Source organism: Astyanax mexicanus, chromosome 1, assembly GCF_023375975.1.
Source record: "Astyanax mexicanus isolate ESR-SI-001 chromosome 1, AstMex3_surface, whole genome shotgun sequence".
Taxonomy (NCBI): Eukaryota; Metazoa; Chordata; class Actinopteri; order Characiformes; family Acestrorhamphidae; genus Astyanax; species Astyanax mexicanus.
This window is the reverse complement of record NC_064408.1, coordinates 103,081,264-103,100,964: the sequence shown is the minus strand read 5'-3', so window position 1 is coordinate 103,100,964 and position 19,701 is coordinate 103,081,264. Positions and strand designations below refer to the sequence as shown.

The 19,701-nt window shown below is 37.3% G+C and overlaps 1 protein-coding gene across 2 annotated transcripts; it reads right to left on the bottom strand.

Moving 5' to 3' along the window:
• Positions 1–1,162: 1,162 nt before the first annotated feature.
• topbp1 (DNA topoisomerase II binding protein 1) lies at positions 1,163–17,232 on the bottom strand. 2 transcript variants are annotated; one of them, XM_022667023.2, is made up of 28 exons: positions 17,130–17,232; positions 15,684–15,778; positions 15,408–15,542; positions 14,715–14,858; positions 14,428–14,609; positions 14,128–14,321; positions 13,417–13,608; positions 12,841–13,004; positions 12,443–12,606; positions 12,061–12,308; positions 11,392–11,696; positions 11,021–11,193; positions 10,627–10,838; positions 9,536–9,858; positions 9,136–9,321; positions 8,402–8,517; positions 8,186–8,309; positions 7,731–7,895; positions 7,546–7,642; positions 6,427–6,622; positions 6,055–6,284; positions 4,805–4,947; positions 4,405–4,519; positions 3,445–3,608; positions 3,131–3,259; positions 2,957–3,046; positions 2,636–2,797; positions 1,163–1,502 (listed from the first exon to the last, which is right to left on the bottom strand). In XM_022667023.2, the coding sequence occupies exons 2-28, from the start codon at positions 15,768–15,770 to the stop codon at positions 1,353–1,355; spliced, it is 4,590 nt and encodes a 1,529-aa protein (XP_022522744.2). In that variant the 5' UTR covers positions 15,771–15,778; positions 17,130–17,232; the 3' UTR covers positions 1,163–1,352. The 2 variants fall into 2 exon arrangements, with proteins under 2 accessions (XP_022522744.2, XP_007258666.3); XM_007258604.4 differs by having other exon boundaries at positions 16,712–17,224.
• Between the last annotated feature and the right edge of the window lie 2,469 nt (positions 17,233–19,701).

The window sequence follows — 19,701 nt, the reverse complement described above, 5'->3', positions numbered from 1 at the left end:
GTGTAGAGGCAGTTTGTTGTCACATGTCCACAAGGCCTATATTCATAGTGTGAGGTGCAATTTTGTACAATGCCAGATCACTTTTGGTCTTCACTACAGACACACAATACATCAATATTCAACACACGTTACTTTAGTATGCGTAGCTCAATAATCATGACAGACTTCCCACATAAGCTAAATTTGTAATCATTTATAATTCCTGGTAATCTTTTTGTCATTGTCTAACATAACTGCAAAACCACAATTCCTTCTGTGTGCAACATTTTCTCTGATGATGAACATGACTGTGTATTTAATATAAAAAGCTCACCAGTTGGCTGTTGAGATAAACTGTGTCTGTGTTAATGATGGAAAACCTCTGAACCTCCCCTAAGTAAATATGTTTCAAGAAGTTGGTGTGTAGCTGTGGAGTGTAATGAATGCCTATTGCACATATGAATCAACCAGAACTGGTGCCATTACAGATGAGACTGTGCTCCCTCTACTGGAGGTACACTGATAACACAAGCAATATTAATCTAGTGAAAGACAGAACAAACATTCTAGTTTTGGCTCAAAAGTCGAAAACTCACAATTGCTAATTGTATACAACAAAACACATAATTGTACTGAACCCTGCTACTTTATCAGAATGTAGGTTGCTTTCCTAACTACTTAAAAATTACAATTTCTAATGCTGTAGATTAAAAATCAGAACAATAAATCTGAGCTGTGTGATGCTACGATGTCAACCGTATGTTTTTACCAAATATGTACAAATTGTGGAGAATCTTTATTTATACTGGTACACTTATGTGAAACACTGTTAAAACTAACCCCAAAGTGTGGGGGCTCTACTTTACTTTAACTAGCTCTCACTGTGAATTGGATAAATGCTTCAACACAATAGTGTCTAAAATTCCATAAAAGCAAAATGAAAAAATAAATAATAAATCCTACATGAAAAAAAGATCATAAATGTTGTTTAGCATCTAATCTATTGTATTTGTGTTTTTACAGTGTTTAAATGTGATTCATAAAGGCCACCTAATACACAGATTAAACATTAAATAAGTAATAAATTAAAATAAGCAGGTAGTTTTGAATTAAAACAGGCTTGAAACCTGTTTTAGCCATCCTAAATCACCCATCAGGAATTAACATCATGCCAGCTACAAACTCTTTTTCAGAAATATTTATTTTTAATAAACAAAACATGTATAATTATAAGTATGAGTATTACAATTATAAACAAAATAAGTAGAACAAAACAATATAATTAAATCCTATCTACACATAATAAGAGCTGAGTGAAAGGTAATTCACATTTAATAGATATTTCATTAGAGATTACCATGCTAAAGCTAACTTCACCTAATTCTGCTTTTCTTTAGAGTAGAGGTGTTGCCTGAGGCTTTACGCTTGCGGGAGGGTGTAGCTTGGCCCCTTTCTGAGCCCACAAGAAGGCCATTCTGGATTGCACCAGGAAGGAAGTATGCATCCATTGGTGGTGAAGGTTCCTGAGTAGAAGACAAGGACATTTTTTTTTTCCAGCAACCATGAAATGTTTCAAATGTGCAGCATGTTTTACGATACACATTTTGGACACCAGAAGTGCCGGCATAAGTATTAGAAATGGATCAAGCTGAAAATAGCATTCTAGAAAATACAGTGCTCTATAGTTCAATGCTGTGGAGCGATGTATAGTACAAATGGAACAAACTATCAATATTGCAATTAATCATATTGTTTTTACTTGTGATACTTAATCAATATTGGTAATTGAAATGGTGGGCTTAATTAAATTAACAGAGTAAACCAGTAATGAAGAATATTGTTTGTCAAATTCTGAGAAACAGAGACATCACAAACATAAACCCACAATTCCTACTATTTGATTCTTTAGGGGTATTTTATCCTCTTCAGTAACACAGATGCCATAAAGTGTTGCAGAGAGCGTGAGATGCCCTGTGATTCCCACCCCTAACATACAGTATGTACGGCTCTGGAGAAAATGAAGAGACCACTCTAGTTTCTGAAACAGTTTCTCTGATTTTGCTATTGATGGGTATATTTTTGAGTAAAATTAACATTGTTTTATTCTATAAGCTACAAACATTCCTTCCAAATAAAAATATTTAGAGCATTTATTGGCAGAAAATTGGCTGAAATAACAGACACAGAGCTTTCAGACCTCAAATAATGCAAAGAAAACAAGTTCATATTCATAAAGTTTTAAGAGTTCGGAAGTTAATATTTGGTGAAAGAACCCCGGTTTTAATCACAGTTTTCATGCATCTTGGCATGTTCTCCTCCACCAGTCTTACACACTGCTTTTGGATAACTTTATTCCACTACTGGTGCAAAAAAACAAAAACAAGCAGTTCAGCTTGGTTTAATGGCTTGTGATCATCCATCTTCCTCTTGATCATATTCCAGAGGTTTTCAATTTGGTAAAATTAAACAAACTCATTGTGGTCTCTTATTTTTTCCAGAGCTGTATCTCTCAAGCCCATACTTGCTTTAAGACAAGGTGTAAATAGGTTTATGCTTATTTGCTCCAGAGAGTTCAATTGGCCATACTTCTCTAGCGAGTGTTAACAAATATTATCAAATGGATGGTAAATGTGTTTGTCTTCTGTTTTTTTCTGACCTGCATGAGATAATCAGCGATGTACTCTGGTCTGAGACATTTGACTCCTTGAGCCGTGGCCTCAGCAACATCCACTTTTATATCATTAGGACCCAACCGGCTGAAGTCTGCAAACAGATGAGTGGTGTCCTTATAGAGAGAAGGAGAGGGGCCCGGTAAAACCTGCTCACAGATAAAAAGAGAGAAGTAAGAACTCAGAACAAAAATAAAATCATCTAAGCTTTAAAGTACCTCAAAAAGCATGTCAATACAAAAAGGCAGCATCATTATTAGAGGAAAGTATTTTTATTTAAAGAAGTAGTCTATATGGAACAGACAGACCTTTGCTCCTCCAGATTGCAGCAATCTTCTGAACCCTGCATCTCTGGCATGGTCTATATTCAGCATCACTATCCAACCACCAAATGCCCCCTACAGAAAGAACAACAGACAGTAAATCCTGTATGGTTTTCTGACGTGGGTGTATAAAAGAACATATGCAAGTCTGAAGCGTACCTCTTTATCTGCACGCCCTTGTAAAGCTTTCCTCCAGCGCAGGGCAGACAGTGCCAGCCTTTTCTGCTGTGAGGTTACAGTGGGAACAGCATCCAGTATAGAGCGGCTACCCCACTCATAATCCTCCTCCTGAAAGAAAGACAAATGAAACGTTTAAGAAGTCATTATTATTATTCTGATAAAAGTTGCATAAAACATCTAAACTTTAATAACAGCTAATCAGAGACACACTTGAGTAAAGACCTTTCAGTCACAGTGCAAACATAACAGCACTGCTCTCCAGACTATACCAACAAACAGACTCAAACACTCACCACCAAGAAGTATCCTTCAGCGCGGCATGCCTCTAGGTATGAGCGATGAAGAATCCATTTGCCTGCAGCCATTGCAGCCAGGTACTTCTCATTCCTCAGAGGATAACCCACAATGATGTGAGAACAGCTGGGGTCAAAACACTGCTTCTCAAGCACGATGCCACCTACAAACATTTCACAGCATTTCATTCGTGTTGCAATGGAGAATTAACAAGTACTCTTTAGATTTCACTATAAATTATTTACATATATATTGACACTAACACGCAAAATGCTTGGCAACCAACAGAAAAAAAAAAAATCCCCCCACCCACCTTTTTCAGTTTTTTGGATCCACTACAATTTTACAAGCATTACAAATTACACTGCTTTCATTAAAATGAGTTTGTATTGATTAATAGAATATAGAATTAAAACAAAATTACTGCACACTCGTGTAAAAAAATTTACATCTTTATGAAAATTTAAATCTTTGCATTTTTACATCTGTAGTTTTAGGGTTGTCAGTTGCTTCAATAGGGGGGAAGTAGCACCAAGCTTTGGTGCACACTATTTTAAAATGAGTGAAACACACCCACTACTAATAAACATATGTTTGCAGCTACAAATTAATGCTTTAAAAACTCCTTATGCAATGGCATACAATAATATTCTTAATCAAATATATATTTAATTGGATCAATGCATCAATTAAATAGGATCAATTGCATAAACTTAATCACGCAAATGTAGCATAAAAAACATGCCTGTAAATAACAAGTCATGGATATTAAGAAGAACTGCGTTCAAGTGTTCCTAAACACTGGGGAAGAGAGTCAAACTAGGACTGCCCTTTTCTGGCAGTGCAGCTCCCCTGTTACAGGTGTTTCAAAATATCTATCTTCATTTGTTCAAGGGTTATATCTAACTCTGCAAAAATAGCAAAAAAAAAAAGGTCCACTAAAAACACACAATACTAACCCAACTCTTCTATGACATGGCTGTAGTCAATGCGCTCCTGTGGGCTGAGGGAGGACAACTGAAATCGAGGAGGATCTTTCTTTACTTCCTGTTCTGTCTCCTCCTCTTCCTCAATCTACACAGAAAATAACAAACATGGACTGAAACTTTTAATTAAAAATTTAAATTATTGTACCTTAAAATTGTAATCTGTAAGCAGGACAATATATTTTTAAATCATTATATTTTAGTCTAATTTTAAAACTCTCATACTATACCCAAACACAGCATCAGAGTGCAAAACAGTCATCATTTGACAAATTATATTTTCTCACCCGTACAATTAATAGAATTAAAATGATTTACATGTTGGTGATGTGGCTTTTGGAACAATGATAAGTATTAAATGTGTTTCACATACCTGTGGTGCAGGAGGCACAGCAGGCTTTGAAATAGGGAAAGCAATGCTGGGAGCTTCAGGGGTTTTGGGGACACGCTGGTCAACATTAACCCTTGGTGGGGTCACTTTTGGTCTCATCTGCGCCTCAATTACGTCACAAGCAGCTGATGTGAACAAGTTGCAAAATAACAGTCATTTTGATGGTTGCTGAATAATAGCAATAGATACATTTCAGTTAAATTTATAACATATTCCATTAAGCATTAACACAAAAAATATGCACATAATACGCCATGTATCCATCTCTATTTTATCAATCAAAGACCAAAAGGCAGACCAAAAGGGAACTAATGTCATGCCCCCTGACCTTTGTCACAGACCATGGAAACTAAGGAAAAGTCCAATGACCTGCGGTATGGTATATGTCTGTGAAGAATTCTAGCCAGACATTGATAGTCACGATAGTCATTATCAAGCACTGCACTGTCTACTGTGGATGATAATGCCTTCAATGACTGGTTTCCAGTACAGAAGCTCCACTGTGGATGCAAAATGTTATATTCCTCTACACACATAGTCCATACACTTTTTAACCGATACATTTCCATGATTTTTTTTCATGAGTTTTCCACGTCTTCAAGCCAAATTTTCATGACATGTACAATTTTTAAAACATCAGTGCAGACACAGACAGTAAAAGCACAAAATCAACTAAAACTATCAGCAAATGTAATATAATATAGTAGGACTAAAATTAATCTGACAATGTTGACACACAATCTTTAATAACAAAATCTATGTCAGATCCTGAGAGATCCATTGTGTAGGCTTAAATGACTGAATTAACTCTGAGCTGATGTATTTGTTAGCAAAAATAGATTTGCTCCATCAATAAATGGAAACACAAAGATTTGCAGACTTTTACAAAACTTTCTTGGTATTTTTTTTTTTTTTAAACTTATCCAGGCTTGAAAATTGCTATTTTCACATTCCATGACTTTTCCAGGTTTTTATGACCATACGAAACCTGTCTACAACTTAGGAAATGGAGCGTTACATCCATCTTCACTTGAATATGCCATGAGCATGCTGAGCAGTGATCAAACTCACTCCCAAAATAACACCTCACAACTTATACAGTTTGAGGGTTCCCAAGCCATTCCTTGAGGTAAAACCCTGTTGACATTGGCACACAAACAAATACATACACATCACGCATCTCGTTGTGTTGCCACAAAACTAAACACCTCCAATTCCTCCCTGATCCTTACCCATCTCGACCAGTTCAGAATCGGTCATGGAGTCTCTGGCATGTTGTGGTTCATCAATAGGTGGTGGTGGCATGACGGTAATGGGATCTGAGTGCTGAGAAGGACTTCCGGGCCACTGCAGATTATCAGCCAGCTTTGCCCGCTCTTCTCTTGCCGTGGGGTCGTCCCAGACAATCTGTTCGCTTTGAGACGCCTCTGTGTTTATGTCCATCGCAACCTGACGTGACATTCTACACACATACACACAGATTAGGCTTAGCTTTAGTCCACACAAAAAAGTTATTCATGTTCATTCATGCTCATGTTCAAGACTGTGTTTTTTTCCAATCTGACAAGCCATTCTCAAACACAAGTTTGTTAGCTTGTGTGTACCGTAAGGCCTCCAGTGTTCTGCTGCGTCTGCCTACTCTGCCCAAGCTTTCTGGAGTGTGGGGGGAGTCCAGCCCCCCTGATCCGACACGTGCCAATCTAGACGAGGCCCGGCGTCCACTAGTCAGCTTAGTTGCAGACATTATCTCCTGTAGCTGCCTTTGTAAGCTCTCCCTCATTTCTAGAGTTTCTGTCAGGTCTGAGAAACAGAAAATAAAGCAAATGAAAATTAAAAGGAGGTTAAATATATGGATCTAAATTAGTGCCAAAACTACGCAAATGAAGAAAATGTATTCGGTAAATAATACACTACTTGAAAATGTATTTATTTTCTGCAAATAAATGTCTTAATAACAATATTTCTTTTTTTAAGAATATAATAGAAAGTATTTCAGCATGAAAGCAGGTATTTGTAATGTCTGACAGCATCCTGTATCATAACTACATCTCTGCTGTTTGTAACAAACCAAACTGTGTAAAAATCCGGTACAAATTGGTTGACTTGTGATTATTATAGGTGTATTAAACACCTTTCTCAGTGTAAATGAATTCACTGGGGAGCGCTGAACAGGAGAGCTTGCTTTGCTGCACAGCCACATCTTGTAAAGTGTCCCACAGCGCCACCTGCTGTTCTGGGGCGATTAATTTGTACGAGGAGGGGTGTATTTGTTAGAAAATCTCAACACAAGTTTGCGACTCTGCTAAAAGTGTGCCAAAAGTCACGTGATTTACAAATGGGCTGTGCGTGTTCGTGAATCATGACGCAGTAGTGTTTGAAAATCATGTTTTATTCGTTTTATTTATTGCTTTTTGCATTTGTAAAACGTGTTATATTAGTTTGTTAAGAGCAATGTATAAGAAAACAGCTGTGTATTTATTTGAAGTTTACTTATATATTTACAACCATCAGGTTTTGTGTTTGTAAAACACACCGCGTGTGTTAGATAGTCGCGTTTTGTATTTGTAAAACGTGTTGTGTTTGTTTGTAAGGGATATAATATTTACAGAATATGTTTTCTTTATTTGCATAGTTTTGACACTAATTTAGCTCCAAATAAATGTCAAATTCAAAGTTAGTGGAAAAAAAACAGCTTTAAAAAGTATGCATGCAGCACTACTCACCTCTCTTCTCAGTGCTGCTCTGCTGCTGCTCTCTATCGGAATCCACCATGCTGACCCGCTGAGGGGTGGAGATGTCTGTGATGCTTTCCATAGGACCCTTTATCAGGAAAAGAGCAAAACACTCAAATTTATCACTGGTTATTGATGTTTGTTCAACCTGACATACAAACACCAAAAGAACTTACACGGGTGTCCTCATCTTCAGCAAGGGCTTGAAGTTTGGTGCGAGGAGTTGAAGGAGGAGGGGACCTGTGAGTGCTTTCTGTCACCTGGCTCAGGGTCAGGCTCATTTTGGGGTTAAAGGTGAAAGGATAGAGTGATTCCGATACATGCTTCTGCTCCTCCGCACACTAAATAGTCAAAAAATAGATATATTTAAACGAGCAACACCAGATCAAATACAGACTACAAAAAAAGACTGCAACCTAAGGAGGCTAATGTAACAACTTTAAATTTAAGTAAATTTTGCCATCATGATGCACAATATACATTTCTTAGCATATTGTGGCTATCATGAGTTTCACTGGGTAAAGTACAGCACATCTAAATGAATGTAAGTGTATTAAGTATAAGAGACTATTCTAATAACATATTTTTATAGTGTGTGTGTGTGTTTATATTAGTGTGTGGGTGTACACACCGCTTGTAGCCAGTGCTGCGACACTATGTGTAGGCCTCTCTCCTTCACTGCCCTGAATTCTTTGCTGTTGTCACCCACTTTGCCCTGGTAGATGTAGTGAGTGACAGAGTCATCACAGGCCCATCTAGAAAACACAGATTAAAACACAGTTTGCTTTTGTGTATATTTTTCCCATTTTAAAAAAGAATAAAAATAATAAAGGAGTGACAAAAGTACCTGAAGTCAGCTCCCAATGATGCAGCCACTGCATTTAGCTCACTTTGTTTTTTACTGAGTTTCTTACTCACACACACCACCACTCCATGCAGTGGGGCTGAAGCCTTCTCATCCACCTACAATAATAAACAAAAACAGTAACTGAAAGGCTCCTTATCCTGCTTACTTATGAGGGAGCATTACATTTCTGCTTCTCTGAGCCCTGATACTTCTTTTTTTTAATGTTGACCCTTTGGTTTCATATGGAGACACTGTCTGTACAATGTACTGGTCACATGACACTACACTTAATTGACTGAATACCAGAAAGGGAATCTCAGTAAAAAAAGTTTCTACAGCCAGTCTAGACAGAAACATGGGTCAAAGATTTTTTTGATTACATTTTAAATGTTTCAAACTAGTTTATTTACTTACTGTAGAAAGCAAAAGATAAAAAAAATAGTGTACTAATTGGGTCCTTCTGATCCAAAATGGATTGGATCATTTTTACATAGAAAATAAACTACTGTTCCTATATGAGGACATATATTTTTGGAAAAAACTATTTCCTGCAAATATACAGTTTAGTAGTTATACTTGTTACATTCCACTAACCCAAATAGCTAGTAAAAATATATATATAATTTCTACTTTTGCAAATTGTGTCAATTATTTGGTTTAGGTCTTTGAACAAATAAGGCAAAATGTGTTTTCACTAAGGATTAATTGAAAACTTCAAATATGCATGCAGGTACCTTATGTTCTGGTTCTTTGTCCAGCTGAGGACTTGCAGTCAGAGCAGCAAGGCTCATGACGTGACTACGATTGCTGTTAGCAACAGCAGCCTTTAAATTCCTCTCAATTACTTCAGTCAAGGGTGTCTCTGTCCTTTGACCTTGCTGAGGCTTATTACCAGGTGTTTTTAAATGGTCACACACATCCTGTAATACACAAACAGACACAGACTGTATAAACTGAAACAGAAATAATTATCAATATTCTACGTTCAATTGAATTTTGTTCACCCAGCTATACAGGTTGCTTTATTAGTTCATAAATGGATTTTTTTCTTTTTTTTCTGGCACTATTAAATAAACCAAAATCACTTCTCTCCACACCCAACATGTTCAACATTTCTACTACATTAGCACTGACCGTGATGTTAAAGGAGGGTCCGAAGAGTTTATCTCTGCTGAGGAACCGAGATGGCGTGTCAAGCTGAAGAGGGACATCCTTCTGCTTTCCCCCACTGCCTTCATCCTGAACTCGAGCATTGGCCTCAGTCTCCTCTACCCCACCTTTCCTCATCTTGCGGAGAACTGAGTGGACAGCACGGCTTTGTAGGCGTCCAGTGTCCAGTGGAGTCACAGTTGCACTGCTCTGGGGGGGCAGCAGAGGGAGCTCTGGGGAAAGCTGCATTGGAACGGGGGCAGCAGGGTTTTTCTGTGATGCTCCAATAAAACTGCCCTCAGTGCGATCTGTAAAAACAGGCATGTGGCAATCAGTAAACAGTCAGCTGTTTCGTTTTAAGCAGTAACTTATAAATGTGGTGTTTCATTTTTTAGCTGCTAATGTCAGTGGGCTTCATTTACATTTCTTACATACAGAATTATTTGCAGCTATGCACTTACAGCTCTGGAAAAAATAAGAGACCACTTTCTTTGATTTTAACAAATTGGAAACCTCTGGAATATAATCAAGAGGAAACTGGATGATCACAAGCCATCAAACCAAGCTGAATTGCTTGAATTGTTGCACCAGGAGTGGCATAAAGTTATCCAAAGCAGTGTATAAGACTGGTGGAGGAGAACATGCCAAGATTCATAAAAACTGTGATTAAAAAACAGGGTTATTCCGCCAAATATTGATTTCTGAACTCTTACAACTTTATGAATATGAACTTGTTTTCTTAGCATTATTTGAGGTCTGAAAGTTCTGCATCTTTTAGTCATTTATCATTTTCTGCAAATAAATGCTCTAAACTACAATATTTTTATTTGGAATTTGGGAGAAATGTTGTCAGTAGTTTATAGAATAAAACAACATATACCTATAAATAACTTACTTTTTTTCCAAAGCTGTATAATACAGAACCCCACTGGCCCAATAATATTAATAAAAAAAATAGAGAATAGCTAAAAGTGCAAAAACTGCTTAAGCAGGTTTAAGAACAACAATTCGGTTTGTGAATGAGACCCAATGTTATGGAACTGAAAGAAACGTTCAAAACAGTTGAAATAATATACCCGGAGACGGTGGCAGGTCAACCAGGTAGCGTGACTCGTTAGCCACTTTCCCAGTCCTGGCAGATTCTAGAATCCAGCGCATGGTAACAGCAGGCAGGCCCCATTTCTGTGCTGCAACGTATTTGGTGCCTTCAGGAGTCTGGAGGACCAGATGAGTACTGGCCAGCATGCCTTTTCTCTGATTGGCAGTGCGAACAAAATAGTCCTGAACACTGCAGACAATGCCCACAAAGGAATAAATAGATCACACAACATTATTCATAGACAACATACAGAGACCAAAACGACTAATGTTTCTTTTCATTTGACTTTTTTCAAGATAAAACATTAGCTTTAGTTACATGCTTTCTCAATTTATAGCAGCTTAAATAACATCACTGGTTTGTCTCCCCACCTTGCTCCCAGGTGTTTGGCAAGCTGTATGAGTGACTCCCTCTCCGCCCCAGTAAACTGGCTGACGGACAGCACACACTCTTTAAGAGGTAGGCAGCCCTCCTTCACAGCTACAGGGGTGAACAGTGGATGTGACCCCAGTGGCAATAAACACTGCTGCTCCACACACATGGCCTTAACATGCAAACACATTAAAAACAAACAGTCAAGTACAGTACACATACAAGGTGTATATATATAAAAAAAATACGTACTGAGACAAAAATAGGATGTAATCAACAGACCAATCAGACTTCAAACGAATTGTTCCAGACATAATAAACAAGCCATGTATATTGTGGGAGTTTGACTTCAAAACATTTTATATCTCACCAGCCAGCTATCTGTGGCAACTTCATCCACTGTGGCCTCCACCTCACAGCCCAGCAGCGGAACAATGGCATAATCAGCCACACCTCTGAAACGACCAACTAGAACCTTCCCCATGTTCTCCATCACCAGCATTGAGAGCTGGCCTTCTGCTTCTGGTCCGAACCCCACCAAGAGGAAACGTTTACCCCTAAACAGACCTCCTTCTGAGGCTTCAGCCAGAGTAGAGTCCTGACCTGGAGCTCCTGGGTCTTGCAGAACAGAGCTATGAGCCTTCTTACTGTTTTCTGGGGCTGGGGGCAATTCCACTAAAAACAGACAAAGAGATGGTAGAGAAGAGAACCAGAAAAGACAAGAAGTATGAGAGACAGAAATTAATACATTAAAACACATCCCTACAATTTTGAACAGAGGGCACTTTTTTGCACATTTCTTTTTAAATAAAAGTCAACCTAAACCTATTTTATACCTCAATATATAATATGAGTTAACAAAAATATGGCATTGATTGTTTATAAACCTCAGACAGATTAGCATTTCAATATATTAATATAATGATTCGTTTTAAATAATTAGAAAAAAAATGTAGTGAATGACTGCTTCTTACACTCGCATATCAGAGGTTTAACAATTTTATAGATTGCACAAAAAACGCTCATCTTGTGGACCCACCTACAGTCTGGTCATTGTCCATGTACTGTGAAAGCAGATCTTCTTCAGCCTTGGCATGTCGGGCTGGACTTGGGGCTGGAGCAGGGGCAATAGAGGGTCTAGAGCGTGGAGCAACAGGACGAAGAGCAGGCATGTCCACTTCTGCTGGGGCAGGAGGGAGAAATGAGGGGTGGAAGTATCCCTCCACTGGAAGAAGAGATCCACGAGAAAAACTGTCCAGCAGCCACTGCACTGTGACAACATGTGGCCTGGTGGAATTCAAGCACAAGAATGGTGGGAATGGTAGCAGAGGAACATTGATGGCGTTTATTACAATATTTTGCCCTCTGCCCACTCAGAAATACTTCTTTTATAATAAAAAAAATAATAAATTGTAGTAAACCTGTGATTGGCTTTAGACAAGAAGTTTTTGACATCCTGGTCTGGTTCCCCCATCACTATGTGTGTGAGCTCTTCACCAGGTTGGTTAAAACGCAAGCCTCCTGCAGCATTTACCAGCCGACGTAGTTTTTCCAGTCTCTTCCCCCTCACACCACACAGGTAAAGCTACAACGTTCAGAGAAAAACTGATTTCAGTTTGATTCAGTAACTAAAATTCAAATATCAAAAGGTCAAGCAGTAATTAAATTTTATTTGTATATTTCTCTTACAAACTATGAATTTATTCTACTGTAAATTTTTATAAAATTTTTTATCAAATTTAAAATTTTACTCACTCTCATACACATCATAATCTTGCTCTTTTCTAAAAAAGTTGTCTCTAATAAATGTCAGACTCACCTTACAGCCATCTAACAGGTCATCTGCTGGACAGACTGTGACATCAAATGAGTCAATTGGATCGGCAGGTTCTATGCGACTCATTGTCGCAGTGGTCATGGCTGTCTCGTTGACATTCATACTAACATTTGAAATATGGCTCAGTCCAAGCAATGATGCCCCATCTGTTTCAAAAACACAAATACACCGACTTAGTAACTGATTTCCTAAACTTGGTATAGTTTTAATGTATGAAGAGCAATAGTGCAATGTTGCAATAAGCCAATATAAACCTGCTGCCTCACGTAGCCCTAAGATTTTTGATTTTTGCTCATTTGAGAACTTTTAAGTACTATACTGTAGCTCTTCTAGAGCATATAGAAGTCTCACAAACATAAAAGCAGTGGTCAGACCACAGATAAGTATCCCATGCCCTACAAAGTTTAGTGGTTTTCTATAGGGCTTTTTAATTAAATGATTACTGTGATGCAGAGACACCTTATCCAGTTAACACTAAAATGTGCACAGCAGCAGGGTCTTCTAGGACCAGGGTTGAGAATCTCTGCCAATTTTTCTTAGTTCTGCATGTTAACACACCTTCCTTGCACTTGCTTGAACCCGTGGGGGTGGAGGTGTTTGGCCTGCCTGTCTTGTCTTCTCGCTTCTTGTCTCCTCGCTCCACAGTGTAGCGACTCTCTTCCTGGCAAAAGCCCTTTTCAATACTGTCAAAGAGCCAGTGTACAGAAATGCAGTACACATTCCACTTTCTTGCAAATTCATACTTCTGACCTGAAATTACACATGCAAAAACAAACAACAGTAATTATGCCTTATTTTATTACTGTAATTTTACTATGGACCTAAACCTTTCAACACTGTGAGGCTTAATATTTGTCAAAATATCTTTAAGAGTACAGATAAACGCATTTACATAAGTAAAAGTTATACAAGGTTTTCCCTTATTCTTGTTTGCTTGAGGTTTGTGTGTGAAAACTAAGACATGAAAGTGTTTTTCTGGGGGCTATATCTGAAACCTGACACTGTAGTCTGAAAGGTCCCAACACATACACCATATGTTATGTGCACATGCATGACTCTTGCCTGCCATATAATCACACAATGCCCCACTCAAACACTTATAAGGCATTTATTCAGCTGCCAAAACCACTTTTTTTAATCATCTAACCCAATCTTACAATTTGATACAAGTAATATTATTGTACAACACTAAATTAAAGGGATGTCGGCCATGTAGTCACTAGATACAATTCTAACTGTGCCCTTAATAGACATGACTCAAAAAATCACCTGAGGGTTCACTGACAATGAGGTGAGTGCACTCATTCATCTTGAGCTGACCAGTGTAGGTGCCCCCATGCAGCTCACATAGCCGCTGCACCTCTTTGCGCTCCACTGTGGACAGACCAGTTACACATACTGTGCAGCCTTTAAAGACAGGACAAAGGTAGTCCTCTACACGCAGGTCTGAATACCGAAACATACTGAGGAAAAGAAGAAAAACAAGAGAACCAAAATGTTTACCGCCTTTTGAGGTGAGTTTTTGAGTTTATACAGGTCATAAAAGCATGAAGACGAATAGAGTCCTACCTGTCTTGAGACTTTTCCCAGCATGCCTTCACCCAGGTGGGCAGTAAGACAGGTTTCCCCAGGTTGGCTGCCACAAGATATTTCTTACTGCCCACTTCACCTGCCACCAGGTGAGTGACTGATACATTAAGGTCTCTGTAAACCCTTCCTCCCATGAGCTGAACCAAGTCCATGACGTCTGTCTACAGGACAGACACAAATGTGGTGTAAACATTTCGTTAGATTCTAATTACTACTTATGTTAAAGACATATTTGACCCAGCTTGTGAATTTGGTTCATTGCTTACCCGTACTTCTTTGTCCAGGCTGGTACAGGTCACTGTCACATCAGCCATGGCCATGTTGTAGACAGGTTGCTCTGCCTTGGGCACACACCTCTGCTGCTGCAGACAAAAAAGCACTACCAGAGGACTGACTATCCTGCATCCCAACTGTAGTGCACACAGGGAAAAACACAGAACAGGTATAAAGACAGACTACCAGCAGTGTCATGCCAGTAGCGTTATATATGATGCTAGTGACCATGTAGAAATAGCACTACTTGTGGAAGACAAAATAATTTTGAATGAAAGACAAATTCAGAACATAAATCTAGGTAACTAATTTTATTCATAAATATACATAACAGATTACAAATGTAACATTGTTTTTATTTGTATGCAGTGATGAAAAATATCACAATATCGTTTTGTACATTTGCAGTATATTGTATTGTATTTTAAACACAACTAAATTGTGTCCCTCCAAAATACATCATAGTTACATAAAGGATCTTTCAAACGTGAGGAAAAAGATAAGAGTTAATAACAAAGAATTAAATCTTAGTACTGCATTCATAGAGCTGCAACAGAGCTTTATTGCTTAGTAAAAAAAAAAAATGTTTGAACTTTAGTGTATATGTTAGCTGCTCCATCTAATAGACATTCCATATCATTTGTATCCATAAGCTATCGTTTGGGGGGTAATATTTTTGAACATACCTTTCGACAGTGCTCAAATGCACTGCTGGTAAAGTCGCTGAAAACATATAAGGATTTGTCATTGTGATCCAACTTCAGGGCTGCTTCTTCACCAATGGTCTGCACATATTTCTCTGACTGCAATTCCACTATCGCCTTAACATACAAAAAAGAAAAATATATATTTTAATGATATAATGCCAGCAGTTATAGGGTATTCAATAACCATGTTATTAGTGGAGGACTAATAGTTTGTCAGAAACATTTGGTTTCCATTATGATGAATATTTACTGTACCTCATAAGCTTTTTGACCAAGCTCACGTTTCTGCCCATTGTGTTCAACAAACTTTACCATAAAAGCATCCTGGCTCCTTTTGGACATTCTGGCTTCTATTGTTTAAAAAAAAAAGAAAATACTGAATTACTACATTTCAAAAAGATCTCACAGAACAACAAGATCTCACTGATAACTTGACTAATGTATCTCAATTCCATACAAAAGATAACTTGTTGCTTCAAAATAAAGTAACTAACTTTTATCGTACATAAAGTAAAATATTTTATTCCACCATTTATACTGGTCTATTCATTACAGGATCCCTAAAATATCAAGGTAGAAACATTAACATTTGGAGTAGAGGTGTGCCTTATAATATTTGACCTTATAATATTGTAAACAAGATATCATGCCAGAATAAAATTGTAAATAATAAAAATCCATGACAATAGGGGTTTTCTGTCTTGAAAACCTTTTAAAATTAGTTTTCGTTTCTTAGTAAGTTACTGATGTTTACAAAATATACAAAGGTTTCAGATTTATTTTGTTTTGTTTCTACTGAATGTCTGAAATTGTTGACAAGCCATTCTAGGTGACTACACCTAGGTTTTAAACTGTGGCCTATGTTATGGAGCACTGTCACATCGCAACAGGTCCAGCAGCTATAAATCATGCAGTATTAAACTTTTTTCACTTAGTTAACTAGCTAACCAAACTAACTAATTAGCTGTTATTAGGCAAGAAGTCTTGCTAGGTTACTATAAAAATATATTAAATACACAACAGATAGTTAGCGTTAGCTAGTTAACCTAGTTAGCTCACCTAGCTAAGTTACATATTCAGCTATTTAGTATCAATTGTTTATAGGTTAGCTAGCAGTAAGCAGGCTAGCATGAAGAGTACAGATTCTACAGAGCTTTTTTGCATTTCACATTTATGTCCAAAATGTCATAAGAAATACGTGTTAATTAAAGTTAACACTTAGGTTCATTAGTGTCAGTCAGGTCTAAACTGTTAACATAGTTAGCAAAGTAAACTTAGCTTACCTTAAATTAGGTTACTAGCTAAAGCTAGCTTAGCAACGGTCACCAGCTTTCACTGGATCAGCAGTCAGATCCACTAACTAGCTAAATAGATAGCTAGTTAACTAGCTAACGAGCTTATTATCTAAGTAATCTGAAACTGAACATTGTAGTTTAGGTTCAGCCAGCAAACAGACGGATACCAGCTGCTAAACGCCTCAGTTTTGCTGAAATATCATTATCTAATGATGTTTCCTCAGAGAGAGCTCGAGCTCCTGTAGTCCTCCAGTCAGCAGAGCCGTTACCGCTGAACTACTCATCCCCACAGCACACAGATATTAACGGATAAAACAGGCGAATAGAGACGAATCCCCAACTCTAAACGCTTCGTTATCTCTCTACAGCCTGACGGAGGAGCCTTCGCGCCATCCAGTCAACTTACAAAACGTCCGGCAGTTCTTCTACTCGGAGCTGTTGTTGTTTTCAGCAGATCCACTGCTCTGGATTTACCGCCCCCGGACGACGCGGAGCTGAAACACACAGCCGCTGTTTCAGAGGTAAATTACAAACATTGGAGGTTATATCTGATGTTCTGAAGTTTGTAGACTCTTCTTGAACGTTTCTTCTGACATTCAATGTAATAATTGTGAGTTTGCGACCCCCGTGATGCATCAACAGGGACTCACAAACAACCCTAATCATATGATTTTATATTCCAGCTTTACAAAAGATATAGATACCCAATTATGCCAAAATACACTTTGTGGTCAAAAACAACATGGACACCAATTCTCAGTATAATGGTACGGTCAGGCCCATTGTTTAAAATCTAGAATTTATTAGTGAATATTTGAACAAATAATCTCTAAAAACAGAATGACACAAAATGTCACTTGAAAAAAAAAAGAAATCCACAAAACATTTGATGTTAAATAGGACCGGTTTAGGCAGATAAAAACCTGGAAAACGGAATACTATCAGAAACGGAATTTCCACAGCCTTTTACCAGCATACCTCAATTTAACTACTAGTTTGACAACTAGCTAACTTAACTAATGTTAATACCCACTAATATATTTAGCTATTTTAGCTGGCTAGTTTAGCTAGCTAAACGTACATTAGATGTACAATAATATTGAAATCTCCTAAAATTTAAATGTTGAATGAATATAAATTAATATAATAATATGTCGCTATATTTAGGATAATTTTACTACAGATGTTCAAATTCACAGCTCGCCAACTATACCTTAGAAAGCAGTGATAAAGAAGATGAATGCGCTTATTCACCAAAATGTACTTTTTCGATAAAGCAAGACTACAGAACGGTTTATTTTATTAAAAAATGTTAAATCTGCTGTAGATTTACATATATTTTCTACAGTAATGTATTAATCAACATTAAATCATTTAATTTCATCAACTATTTTACAGTTAGTTAGTTAGTTATTACCATTAAACCACTAGACACTAGACATAGAGTCTTTTTTTATAATATTGTAGCTGTTACAATATTTACACAGGTGTTGAAGGTGGTAAATGTTGTGTCGCTGTACAGAGTTTTCTGAAATGTTCAGTATACCCAAACCATGCAGCATTTAAGCTAAATGAACATATCCTGGTTATCACATGAATCACACAAAAAACATTAGAAAAGCCTGCAGTTTAATACAGTAACAGTATAAAGCTGATTAGCAGCATCAATAACAATATTACTTATAGCATAGCTGTTTCAATTTCATTCAAATACTATGTAACAATTAATTTATCAGCGTTTACTCTGAACACATTAACACACATATAGAGGAATATTAAACTTCACTTTAAAGGACTTATTATACATTTTACACAGTTTTCTTTGATGTGAGGGGTGCAGTTGAATAAAAACGGTTTGATAATTTAGGCATTTATGTGACTGCTTGCCTGTAGAATTAGTAGGGCAGTTTTGACCTCAGTGTGGCTATGTAGAACATGTACACCCAGGATGAAACTAGATAGAAAGGACTGGTGGAGGCAGGATGTCTTGTTTTTTTCTCTGGCCTTTCTTGAGCTTGCACATAAACACAGATAATCCCTTTGGTGATTATCATGCTTCTGCAACTGCATATGGTTCTCTCCTGCATTATATGCAAGCTCCTCTGGGGCTACTAATAAACATTTACATGAACAGTCTGTAAAACAGCTCTGTTTTGATACACACAAATTTCTGCAAAAAATAAATAAAACTCATAGCTTAATATTAGCATTTATTATACGTGATTAAAAAATGTTCATACGTTTTTTATAACATGACAGAAAATACACTTAGTTTATGATAAACACGACCACAACATATCACACAAATAATCCATTTGGTCCTTATTATGCTTCTGCAACTGCACATGAACCTCTAAGTGTAAGAAACAGGCTTATTCTCCAACATGTAGCATTTGGCACCAAAACTGTCATAGCCTGATGCTTTAAACTGAACCTGGGCAGAAATAATTCTATATGGGACAAAATATTCACCAATATCCGCTAAAAATACATAGAGGTGACTAGAACTGATATGAAAACTAATTTTTCCATTAACTTGTCTCAAAATAACATATATCCTTGTAAAATACCACTTATTCACAGAGCTTATCTGCTATGCTTACCTCCAGCATCATATGAAAGCTCCTTTGAAGATAAATGAAAACAAAACATAAAACAAACAAAAAAACATGCAGTTGCATTGTTAGTGCAGGGAACAGTAGAATAATGTATAATATGATAATTTTGTAAGAAATCATTTCAAAGAACATAATATTTTATATAATTCCTTTTAGTTATGTCTGTTTAACTCCATTACACCCTCCCCCACTGAATTCTGACAAAATTGTGTACATACCATGGAAGGTAATACGTCAAAATACTTGGTTTGTGTTCCAAGAGTCATAAAAAAGACTTATACATATCTAGCAAAGATGAAGTAGAAAAGTGTGACTTCGAGCTCTTCAACCAGCTACCAGTTGTAGAATGCCTCGTACATT